At 32.2% G+C, this 13,565-nt stretch overlaps 1 protein-coding gene across 3 annotated transcripts in view; it reads left to right on the top strand.

Moving 5' to 3' along the window:
* CSMD3 (CUB and Sushi multiple domains 3) overlaps positions 1–13,565 on the top strand; it is a gene marked incomplete at its 5' end in the record, with an annotated part of 578,503 nt that overhangs the window by 438,372 nt on the left and 126,566 nt on the right. For all 3 annotated transcript variants that reach the window (XM_083859670.1, XM_083859669.1, XM_083859668.1), the window contains one exon: positions 2,549–2,665. In XM_083859670.1, the coding sequence (XP_083715796.1) occupies positions 2,549–2,665 (117 nt within the window). The remainder of the gene's footprint in view (positions 1–2,548; positions 2,666–13,565) is intronic.

Raw genomic sequence — 13,565 nt, 5'->3', positions numbered from 1 at the left:
GGGTTTAATGACTTTTAGAGCTCTATAAGCATTTTTCAATTAATTTTTTTTTGTGACTTGTTTTTGTACCAGCTGTCATAATACTACCTTGCAAGTATCATGACCATACATAGGTAAATATATTTTGCTCTGGTTTAAGCATACTAGTGTAAGAACCCTTTTTTACAAATAACATTTCATAACTTGTTAGAATAAAAAAGAATCAGGGTATAAAAAAAATCTTTATTTTTCTTTATAAGTAAAGATCTGCTATATGCTGAGGACTGTATTTAGCTCTTAATTTTAAGTATTGCTTTTGTGTACTAATACTTCAAGTTTCATTGAGGGTGAAATTGTGTTCCTTTTTGTGTCAATGCCATTGACTTAAATGGAATTGTAGTTTTACCCTAAATTTGCACATTATTTATATCTTCTGATTAGGAAGAGGTAATAATGGTATGAGTGCTAAAGTGAGACAGTGATATTGGTGATTGTAGCTTAATTATTCAATGCACAAACAGTAACTAGGGAAATGGAGTTAGAGATAATTTTTTTACAATCTTATTTCTCTTATTTTAATGCTTTTGTTGCTTATATTCTTCCATAGTCACTTCTGTTTCACCAAAAATCTAGAATAGACAATCTTGAGTACTTACTGGTACTGGTAAGCAGATCTATTTTTATCACAAATATTTGCCACGTTTAAATAGTGAAGGTTTTTTACTTTGTGTTTTTCCAGTAACTCATAGCAAATAAGTCTCTGCCAATGAGGCTCAGCCAAGATACTTACTGCTTCTTGGAAAAAATCCCAGTAGTTCTATTATCTAAATATGTTTTCACAAGAAATCATTAATTTCTAAAATTTCACATGGTGGTGGATTGAGGGAAAGCACTGAGATCACTCTTTCAGCCACAGAGGAAAATATTCCACATCCATGTGGCAGTCAAGGCTCCGTGTCAGGGCGTGTGCCCATCCACTGTACTGAGCATCAACGAGACCTCATCCTGAGTTGGGTCCTGACAGATTTACTTAGCTCCAATATATGTGCCACAGCTGCCACCTGCATACACATGTGCACAAGCAAAAGTCAAGACCCTTCTTTGGCATATTTCAAATACCGTGACTTTCACACCAATGCATGAAATCATCATTTCCAAATCGTGTGTGCAAACCGGAGCAATAGCTGCCATCTGCTCCTGTTCCAGGTATACGGTCTGTCAAACCCTGAAGTTACACGACACTGAAAGGAATCCATGCTAATGCAAATTGCATAAATCTGTTCTCAAAGTTCTGGGGCCTTAACTTGCTATGTTTTAAAGATGTGTTCTTTTCATGGTGTACTCCAACAAACATTTTGTGTGAATTAACTAAAAGTAGTGTTAAAATATATGATTCGTAGCTACACTTAATAAATATTTTGTATTTAGTATGACAAGTACTGAGATAAAGTTTTCTGGAATAATAGTAAGAAAACCATTTTTTTCCTATTTAATAAAATTCATGAGGTATTAATGTTTTGAGAGAATACCACAACAAAACCCCAGATGTGTTTAGCAAATGAAACATTGAGTACTATTTTATTTATAAATTCATGTCTTAACAGGAAATAAATTTGTTATTAACACTTAACTAATTTTAAATGTTTTATAATCCAGAAGAGAAAAAAATATTCCAGAGAGATGCCATAATCTTTAAAACAGGTTAGGGTTAAATCTAAATTAATGCCCTAAATTACTAAGTCTGTGTGACAAGCAGGTAATTGACATAGGAAACCACTAACACTGAATTATGTTTCATATATATGCACCTGTACACCTGATAAAAAAAATAAAAAAGAAGAAAGAACACTGTTTCTTGCTTGACATTTTTGAAAAATGCCAGATACTGAGTTTTGTTATAAACCTTAGAAAAATGCATTATTGTGGTAAAAAGCATATGTATCTATCTTCCATTGTACCAAGTAATGTGGCTGAGCTAGCGTAAACATGATGTTTCTGTGATAAAGAATTATGTGCTCATAACTTTATATATATGAAGTTATAAATAATTTAGATATAAGTAAGTGGCGCATCATGTTCAGTCAAGAAATCCTGACTTTCTTATTTCAGTAGTTGTAGACATTATTTTGCATGATGAGTGTATTGACATGAGTAAGAATTTACAAGAGTGCAGAAGGGCTGTATAATCTATGCTCTTATCATAGTATAAAGCATCATATGAATGAATAATAGTTTTGTATGCTATAAATAATAGTATACTGCATATAAACACAACATTATTTTTATTAAGATGCTTTATAAATTGTAAAGAAAAAAAAAATCCAGAAAACTGCAAAGCGCCATCAATTCTCATTTGATATATGAGAAAAATGCGTATACTCAGTATGTCACAGGATGTTAAAATTTAATCCAGTGTAGAAGTGTAATAAAATTTCCTCTAATATCATATACCAACATACAACAAATGCACCTGCTTGGGGACTCTGTGTCGCTCTGCCTCATAACACAATTTAAACTGATTTTTTAAACGATATTACATTTTTTAAAACTGATTATCTTCACTTTCTAGCACCCTGTGGAAGCCGATCAACAGGTTCTGAAGGGACTGTATTATCACCAAACTACCCCAAGAATTATAGTGTTGGTCACAACTGTATTTACTCTATCACTGTTCCTAAGGAATTTGGTAAGTAGGTCTGGTCTCATTCATATATTTTTGTTGCTTGGTTACTTTCAATAATTCTGGATGATTTGTATGATTGCTTTTACATAAAATTATTAATGTTAATAACCTGTTTTAAGCTGACACTTCTATTAACACTTTTATAATTTTATAGTTCATTATTTTCTCATCACACTTATATTTGCCTTTATCTTTTGAAATTAGTGCTCAGTATTTTTGTCCCATTGTGATAACTAGCATGTAACTTAGAATACTACTGTGATGCTAACCAAATATACTCGTGGTACCACTTCAGGTTTCTTTTCACTCAAGGTCATGTGCCTATGCTCTAGAAAGTAAAACATAGTTCGTGTAAGCAGGGGAAGCAATGTTTATCTTAAATTTTTGGTACTGCTCTTTTAACCTTTGGCTTCTGTGCATCATGAGGCAATGGCATAGTCTTTATTGACAAATAAAATTACAGTGGCGTGTGTCTGCTTGGGTTTTGTAGATTCTCTGAACCTCCATCAAAACTTTATTTCCATACTAACATTTTTTTCTGTTGATTGGACAAATATTTTAATGGTGTCTTCTGTCCTATACAAAGAAAGGTTTATCTCCCTGGATTTATTTATTATTTTATCTCACTTTATTATTAAATATCTATGATAAGACGTGTTGGATTTTTGTTCACTTTAACTTCTTGGTTAGCAGTATGCCACATATTGAGTATCATTTAAGCTTTAAATATCCATGCTTTAGATTTATACTTAGATAAGAAGGACTTCATTCTGACACACAGCTCAGGTTTCATTTTGTCAAATAACAGGTGCCTGAGGAGGGGATGAGTATTTATTAACCTTCATTCTGCAAACATCTTAGCCAAATTAAAGACAGTGCTTCAGCTGTTGTGTGTCCATCTGTCATACTCATGATATCTAAACTCCCTTAATATCCAATTAGCTTGTTCTTGTGTATAGTGTAGAGATGCAAAGACTACTACAAAATAAATGGGTTTTTAAAAGTATTGTCTCCTAAGTCATGCTGATCTCTCCTTATTACAAAAATATTGAGAAAAAATTGAACACATTTGCACAATTCTTGATTTATTTCTAGCTATTATAAGCATGTGCTTTTAACACAGCTAATTGTTTTTAGACAAACTGTACAGTTTGTATCCTCCCATTTTCATCAAATCTGAAGTTACTGATTTAATATCAGTATAGTGATAGTTCTTAGTTTATGAAACAAATGTCAACATGTAAAGTCTCAAAATTACTACAATAAAAGATTCAAAATGTTTATTCTTTGTACTTCATGTTTTTGACATTCTGGATTGAAATGTAGTTTTCTACAGAACTAAAGCCAGATTTTCCAAAACAACACATAGAAATGGGGAAAAATCTGCCTACTCTGCATAGTTATTTGGAATAATTTGAGAAATACTGGTTTTCTTACACACTAAGCATGACAGTAACAGTATTAAGAAATTCTGTTTGATGGTTTCACAGTGTTTAGACAAAAAATGCTGGTGCAAAAAAACTGGTTTAGATATGCTTAACCTTAGCATACAAGAATTCAGTGACATATTGTGGAATATAAATATGATAAAATATCTAAACTTTTTGTCTGTCCTACCTTGTCCTGCCTTTACTTTTTTTACTTGTATTTAAATAGTGTATTTTGACAATTAGTTCAGGTACCTGTAGAATACATAATGGATCATATTTGATCCACTTTTTTGCATGCAGAAAACAAAAGTGTGTTGAAAGAGAAAGACAAAAAATATGTCTGGTAATAACCACTCAAAATGAGGATGACATGGCACATTGAAACAAGTGCCAAAGCAGATATTTTCATTTTAACTGCTTTTTTTCCAATGATACTCATACAGTAATAGGAAGCAGAATTTCTCACAGCCAGAAGCTCACATTTTAAAATCTGCATCTTCGAATTTTACACTTGTGTACAATTTTTTTGTAAGTTATTAATATAGATTTTTTTTCCTGACCTGGGGTCTTTGTATTATCTACCATTACTAAAATTATTCCAGTAAAAACCATTAAGAAAGGCAAAGTAATTTTGGCAATTGATTTAACTGAAGTTTTTTTACATTCAATATAATTACTCCGTCTGAAATTTTACAGTATGAGTAATGAATGTGTTTTATCTAATAGTTTCTACCTCTCACTCATCAAAATATATTTAAGTACAGTTTCAGAGAAGAATAGCCATAAAATTGCAATCCTGACATCTTTCAGATCAATTTTAGTAAGTAGGAACTTTGTTCCTGTAGCACTGTTGCTTTGGGTCATGATAGAAGGTATTGCATTAAGAGTCTTCACGTTCAATTCTTGGTATGTCGGGACCGCTCACTGACAAGATCGTCACAAAAAAATCTGACCTTTGTGGAAAAAGACACCAGATTTCATATTCAATTCACTTGGTAGTATGATCACATCATGTAGGTTTAACAGAGATTATTCACAACAAAAAAGAGTCAAAATAGCCTTTTTGAGAATGAAGGTACACTCTAGCAAAGCTGCTGATGTAAGATACTTAATTTTAACTTCATCTTCCTAAAGAAAACAGCAACAAATCTGTTATCTTCTCTATGGCTCAAACTTTCAATGGAAATACAGCAATCAAATATTTTCTGATGGAAACTCCAAGAACTGTTTTTGGCGTCCAATACAGTATATGAGAACTTATAACAAAGAACAGTTAGAGGAAAAAAAAGTGAAAACCTGGTCAATATAGACAAAACCCAAAACAACGTAATAACATATTCAGTGTGTAGAAGGCCAACTCATTGTCCTGGATTAGTTTTTGATGGACTGAAAAGAAAACCTATTTCATCTGCAGCTTCTCAGGTTCTCAAGTCCAAAATTCTGTGGAAAAGTCATTTCAATGTGGACTTTTTCCCAGTGTTTCATTATTCTGTCATGCAGAATCACAGTTGCAATATTTCATACCATGACAGGTTTAAGCTACAAGATAAATGATTCACAAAAGCCCACAGTGTGCCACAGGCAAAATCTTTTGTAAACATGGAAGACTCAGCTTCTTTGACACTCTCCCACTGATATTTTAAAGTGCTGTAATGATGGTTAATTGTTCAATCCTGAATACAGCTTTGGTTACAATTAAAATGCAGATGTTTGGAGATTTTTTTTCCCCTGATGGACATGACCTAATTTGTATGCTCTACTCTTTATAATGGTGTCATCTATACTTCTTTTTAAATTAATATTTCTAACAGTAAAATAAATCAGCTGGCCTCAGCGAATGGCTTTCCTTTTTGTTAGATGAAAAAGATAGATTGAACATATATGGTAAGGCATATAAATGTGACTTTGAGCTATGCTATCAGAAAATAAATATATTTTCTCAGTTGCCATCAAAAATTATGAAACTTAAATCAGAACTATCTTCTCCTAACTAGAAGCTAAAACATTAGTTGGGAAAATGTCTAGTTTCCATGGAAACATTTGCTTTACATCTATGGGAAAATACAATATTTTAAAAATTGAAAGAATTTTATTGATAAGAATGATATTTTGGGACAAGATTTCTTAGAATTATGGCAATGAAGGTAGATTCAGTTTGCTCACTTTAAACAGGGAAATTTAATTCCACTATCTCTTCAATTCCAGAATAGCTGGATTATATTCACAGGCAAATTGATGCCATTTTCAGCTTTTGATTAAGTCTTGTCTTGAATTTCTAGGAGCTAGACCCAAGCAGCAACGTAGAAAAGAAAGAAGTAGAACCAAACAGCTGAACTTTGGGATTATTGTTATTATTATCCTTGAAAAAATAATTTTTTACCAAGTACTGGAATGTAAACCTACAGATTTTTATTCCACCAGTGCAAATACATACTGAGAAAACAATGGTGTCAATATGTGTTTTGTTAGACAGATCACTGCATCTGCAATTGGTATACACCCTAACAGTCATGTCATAGTAAAGTTATTTCAGTACTGTTTGATTTGATTACAAACTCAGTTGACATTTGGAAAGGAAAAGGCAAGGACAGATCATAAGGAGAAGAATGTGCCAAATGACAACCTCACATTAAGAGGGAATGAGAACCAAATTGTATTTTTGATAATACTTAACTGAATTAGAGTAAAACATTTGCTTAATAACTTGAACCCATCATCATTCCTTTGTACATCTTAATATAATTTAAGAAATGTGGCAGATGTATATGGACTGAAATTTTTAAAATGTGGAGGATATACCCCTCCATCTTATGTTAAAATGAATGGAAACGTCTGTCTGAATAGTTAGCGTCAATACTTTTAAACATAAACAAAAAATCACTGAATTAAGCAATACTTCCTTGAAAGAGAGATAGAAGTGGAAGAATATGATCTAAAATATCAAAACGCTGGCATAGGTAGGAATCTGATTCTACTCCTTACCCTCGTTTTATACAAGCAACCACTTCAAAGTCTGTGAGACTGCACTGTTCAAACAATGTTTACTTGTCAACAAGGTGGAGCAAAACCACAAAGACTGCTCCAAATATTTGAGTGTCCAACTGTGTAAAGGTCCAAGATACTAATTTCAGAAGAGAGAGACAGTGATCCAGCTTGTACCCTGTGTTTTCTAAAAACAATAAGTCAACTCACCTTTCCTTCCCAAAAAGAGAATGACTTCAAATCAAAATGAATTCCAAGAAAAGGGAACATATTTATTTATTTTTGTGTGCTTTTTTAAAATGTAACCATAAAACTATTTAAAAAAAACAACTTCTGGGGGTTTTTTTGTATTTTTTCATAATTTTTTTTTTGCATAAAAATGTAAAAAACTATCACAGGGCACTTTATATAAAAATACTTTAAAACCATGTATCACTTAATCCAGAAATTTAATGATATTCAGTTTAGTTGAGTAATTCAGTTTTCTGGTTTGTTTCCTCAGATTTCTAAAGGATAGAGTGAACATCATGGAATACTGAGGATGTACATACAATATTTATGGTTAAGAATAGGAAGAAGTACCTGCTGTATAAGTAATACCAATAGTTGATAGAGAATTCACACCTCATCTTTTTTTTTCTTGGCATTCTTTTAATTCTGTGGCCATGTCGTCATTTCTCCTAACATCATTCTGTTACTGCAATATTTTCAAAGGATCTTGTACTACTATCTGAAAACATTAGAATGATCCTTAGTGAATTCTTGAAACTGAACTTCAAGAGCTCAGCATTAAAAAGTTTATGGCAATCCTTTTCTTCAATTTTCTCCAGTCAGCTAATTAAGCTTCATTCAAAATTATATAAGCAGGAGTTTCATCAATGAAATATTTTAAAATTCTGGCCAGAAATGAGAGATCATTGTGCAAAGGATATCGGGCAGACACAGAAGTAGTTTTAATCCCAGAGATAAAAGCTTAATAAAGACAATATTTATATGTAATATTTAATTACAATTGCTGAAGTAATTCTTTTATTGAATGAATGAAAATGGTTGTTTCAATATGGAATCATTCACAACATTGGTGTAAATGCTGCTTTCTGTTAATTTACCTCGTTGCCAGAGTATTGTTTTAATTTGAGAATTCTCTGAGTGGACTTAAGATGATAGGTGTATGTCTTTTCATTTCACTATTTTTTAAATTTAATTTTGAGAGTTAATGAAGAGCACTGAAGATGGTTAAGGATGGAGTCAGGTTGCTTAGAGCCAGAAAAATATGTAGGTTTTGTGCATTGTGCTTGAAACAAATTAATGCACCTCCTACCACAATAGAAATTGAATATTCTCAATGTTCATTCAATCTGCATTGAATGACTGAGTATGAATTTATTTCCCATTATTATTTTGATTAAATCTGATAAATGAACAATTTTTCTGAAATTTACAATGGATAAAATGAACCATGCAAAGGCATGGTTCATTTCTTCCTTAAAGTAAGGAGATTTTATAGCTATATAATGAATACAATGAAAATGGGTGGAATCTGACTCATTGTATTTTGTTCAATTTAGCAAGAAAAGAATGTACTAGTATTGAGCCAGAAATAAAAAGCTTAGAAGTCTATCTTCTACATATTAAATGAACATGAAATCTTAATTTAAAAAAAATAATTTTCATCCCTAAATGTAAATTCTGGACTGTAAAGATTCAGTTGACAGGATTTGTGTTTTAATCTGTATAATCCAAGCAGGGATGATCTAAATCTGTGAATATACCTAGTCTTGAAGTGTTACCCTTAAACACTGCAGGTTTATGTGCACATAAATTTTAGGCTGGCATGCAAAGGAAAGGGGTATGTATACATTTAATTCTATGCTGGAATACATTTCTTCTTGTTTTGGTTATACACCTAATTAAATAGATATCTAATCTAAGACATTCAGATCCTTGCTCTAATCAACAAAAATACATATTCCCGTGGTGTGATTCATCTCATTTAAAACATCTATCTGCAACTTTTGAAAGAACATAATTTATTTCTAATGCAAAATAAACAATACAGCCTTATTTTATCATATTACTTCTGGCAGCTACCATGGATTAAATGAATTAGACAACATTGCTGCATATGTGATCTGATCTCCATCCATCCTGCAATCACATTGTACACATGTAACTTCATGATTTTATCTTATGCATATGTGGTAAAGCTGGCAATTTCAGATTTGTTTCAGTGAGCAACCATTTAGTGGCTTGAGATTGGATGATTCAAATTCAGGATATTTTTTGTGATTCGGGGGAGGTGAACAAAATGTGTGTCTTATTATTAAGTGCATATTTGACAATAATATCTCTCCTTCTTAGAGTGGTGTTGGACACAAGAAGAATTTCAGGTGATATACTGCATTATGTTAGTTTTTTTACAGGTACAGGAAACCATGACCTATAGCCTGTCTTCAGAGTGAATACATAATGGATTTATGTTTCCACTTGAAAAATGAAACGGAAAGTCAGGATTGTTTATATACTGGAAATAATTTTTGTCGTGGTTTTGGGAGGGATTTTAGTGAGCACTAAGTATTCTCTTCACCAGAAGACATAATATATGTACCTAAAAGTGCTATTTGAAATATAAATATTTTTAGAATTTAGTATAAAAATAGTTATAGTGCAAAAATATAAGCTATATATACATACTATGAAATTATTTATTCTTTAATATAAGAATTTATTCCTGTTAAGAATATTTTGCTACTTTTTACAAGGTTGTGCCAAATATTTTTATTTTTCATTGTATTTCAAACATAGAGCAATAATGCTAACTACTTTTATTTAAATAGGAAAAGCCTAGTATCAAAATACTGTATTTCAAACTTACTTGATAGATAGTGATTTTTTTTTTAATCATAATTTCAAGTATACATGGATTACTATGCCACAGGCTTTCTATAGAATATGTGGAGCTTGCAGGCTAAGATTTTTTTTAAGAATAGAGGTGAGCATTAGTTGTATAACTATAAACTTCTGGTTTGCTTTTCTAATTCAAGGAGAAGTTTGTGTTATTGAGATGCTAGCGATGTAAATCACAGAAGTACCAGAAGGTCATTTCACATCACTCTCCACTTAGCTATGAATCTCCAAGGTTCTGAGAGGAAGAACTAGACGGTTTTATGTACTCAAATTCACAGCTGGGGAGTATTTCATTCATTGGTTCAGTGCTTACTTAACATGCTTGCCAAGTGAGCAGATGCCAATAAAAAAGTCACTGTAGGGTGACATTTAAAGGACCTCAAACTATTCAGTGTATTTTTGAAATGAAATTTAAAGATTTTAGTTGCTTCATATGATTTGAAGTCAATTTTTCAGTGCTGTTTTTAGATTTTTTTTCAATAGAAGTGATTAGTTTTGGCTCAAATATTAATGATGTGTTTGAATATAATAATGACCAATTAAATATAGAATACAAAATAGCTTAAGCTATTGAGTTTGACTATAAACATATGGTACTAGAGCTGTCTTTTTAATGCCCTAAACCCAAAGCTGAATTATAAGACCACATCTGTGGTCTTCAAAGAAATTCACAGTTCCCCAATAAGTAAATTAATTTGACTGTAATATGATTGAATTGATGAAAGATTTCTAAAGACATTTTCTTCTTCTTTTTTTTTTTTTATTTTTTTTTATTTTCTAAGCAGTGTGACTCCAGCTGCTCCAAATATTTAATCATCAAATCTTATTCACAGAAAAGGGTGTTATTAAAATAGCTGAAATTAGTCTGGGTTTCTGGTTAGTCCAAATATTGGAAGAAAGACTACATTACAATCATCACTTACAAGCTTTTCAACATGTGCTACTGTCCCAGGGAAGAGACTGAATGGTGGCATATTTTCTGAGCAATTATCTTTTCTGTTAGGTTTTACTTCTTAGGACAAGATTGCAGTACTTTGGAAGGATGATAGCAAAATGTTGCATCTCCATTTGTTAGGTCATCTTATCATAAAGTTGTATTAATAATGAAGTTGTCATTTTCACTGCTAGCCTCTGCATGAGTAAAAAAGCTGCTTTCTCAGTCTTCAAGCCTGGCTAGTTGTGTGGACCAAGCTTTTCTCTCTCTTGGGGTTTGTGTTTTGTTGGTTTTAATAGTTTGGGGGTTTTTGCTATGTTTTTCACCTCCACCACATTTTTCTATTTTGTAGCTCCAAAAATCAATAGGAAAATGATCCTAACAGAACAACTGCAGAAATGCCTACTCCCTGATACATGTTTCACTTGTTGGCAATAAGAGACAGAGAGACCTGGATAGCAGTACCATGAAAAGTTAGGGTGACCATGACCAATATATCCTGAAATATTCTGATATATTTCAGGGAAGGAGCTCATTAGGATCAGAATAGGATCAAGGAACTGCAAAAGTTTCTTTTACAAAACATCTTCTGCTTATAAAATTGTTCACTGTTAGGCCCTGTTTACATACTTGTATTCCACATTTCTTACTTTTCCTCGTCGTTGTATTCCTTTGTGTGTAAGCCAACTCTCTCTCAAGTAAGATTACCTGTATTGACTCAAATCTTTGTATTCACCACTGTATACACAAACTTCAAAGATTTTGGATTTCTCTCAGTTATTTCTATTTAATTTCCTTTGTTTAGAAAACAAATAAAAAGGTCTTTGCAATCCCCACTATATTTTACTTTGTGTTTTTCCTGACTGCAGAACTGGTTGATTATTCCACAGGCTTAAAAACAGAACCCCTGAACAATCTCTTTTACTGAAAAGAAGGGAGGGGAATGTTAGCCATTTGCTGTTTGTATCCACTTGTTTATTTATAGTGATTTACAAGAAATTTTTGAATTTTAGATAGAGATAAATTGCATCTGCTCTGATATCATGAGTAAATTTCAGGAAAATGTGAATAAATTCTCTTAAGGGGAAAAAAAAACCTTGGAAGTTGATAGTTGCACATATTTTGGGGCAAAAATAATCCTATCTCTTTATAAGAGTTTAGAACTTGAATTGTATTTTGGGAAGTCATTAAAAGACTGTCAAAATATGGCTATTTGGTGAGAGGAAATTGCTTTGAGTTGTTACTTAGTGAAGGTGGTGAATTTCTGAATTTTGGAGGCCATGATGGAAACAATTGAAGGATGACAGTCTTATTGTTTCTGAGAGGTGGCACCTAAGGTGTGGAAGTAAGGCAGGAAACTGGAGGAGCACCATATAATTTGATGGTTATAAGGGATGTGTAGCAAAAGAAGGAGTGGGAAGAGTAGGAAAAGTAGTGTGAATATATATATGGATGGATATATATAACTATTCATATACGTATGCCTGTATTTTGTGAAAGGGTAAAACCTCCCTGAAACCAACCTCAGCTAATCACACTTGCTCAGCTCTAACTGTTTATATGAGAGTTGCATGAGAAGAAAAAGACAAACACAAACTTTGTTATTGACATGGGGTGAGACCTGTGCAAGAACACTTCTCTGATAAAGCACCTGTACCACATCTGTCCAGGTTTTGTAAAGGTTTGGGATGATGTCAGAGCCATGTGGTTCTCTTGTTGTGACTATGACACCTCAAATTCCACTCTAACAGTGTACGTATTAAATGTAGCATTGGATGGAATACTCTCTTTGTGCTTTAATATTTGAGGCCTGGAGAGACCTGTCATTTTAAAATACATGTAATGGTAAACACCCACTTGGACTGTTTAGAAGTTATAATAGACAATCATAAATAGGCTTCTAAAAAGCCTGTGTTTTGTAAGGTTTCTCGTTATTGAATTGCCAAGTCAAACTTATTTCTCCAAGCTATCTGTTCCTCCTGTTCTCATCCTTTTTTCTCCCATTCCCATTTTCTATAAAGGACTGTGGATTCTGAAATGACCAGTTGATTGTTATGCAAGATCTGCTTTCTCCAAAAATAAAAAAAAATTTCTCAATTAGGTCCTAAAAACCTCCTTAGGTTTTGATTTCACATTTCAGCTACAGACTCAGGCAGACTGGCAACACATCTGTTGCCAGATGGGCAACTGATAAGTGATTCTATTTACTATATGGATCATATTGATGAAGTCCTGTTTCTCATATTTACTGCTATCAAATGGCTGGGATATTTTCACTTTTTCCTTTCACAGGTTTCCTTTATATAATTTTTGCTGATTTTGACAAGAAGGATTAAAGGATTATTTCAGTGGTGGGGTTTTTTTTTTTTCTTTTTTTTTTTCTTTTTTTTTTTTTTTTTGTTTGTTTGTTTGTTTGTTTGTTTGGTTTTTTTTTTTTTTTTGTGTTCCACTGGGAGTTCTTTAGGGTTTGCTTACTAATGAAAAGAAAAATAATTACTCAAATATTAATTTCATCCATATGATTCAATAAACTGAAGTGATAATTTGTTTCAGATGAATGAAGTGATTAATCATCTGATCTAAAAATTAACATTTACTAGTAAGATGATAAAAGATAATTATTATATGCAGAAAGCTGTTGTACTTTTAA

This window comes from Zosterops lateralis (genome assembly GCF_965231275.1).
Source record: "Zosterops lateralis genome assembly, chromosome: 1".
Classification (NCBI taxonomy): Eukaryota; Metazoa; Chordata; class Aves; order Passeriformes; family Zosteropidae; genus Zosterops; species Zosterops lateralis.
The sequence above is the reverse complement of the archived record's forward strand: the minus strand, read 5'-3'. Positions and strand labels throughout refer to the sequence as shown.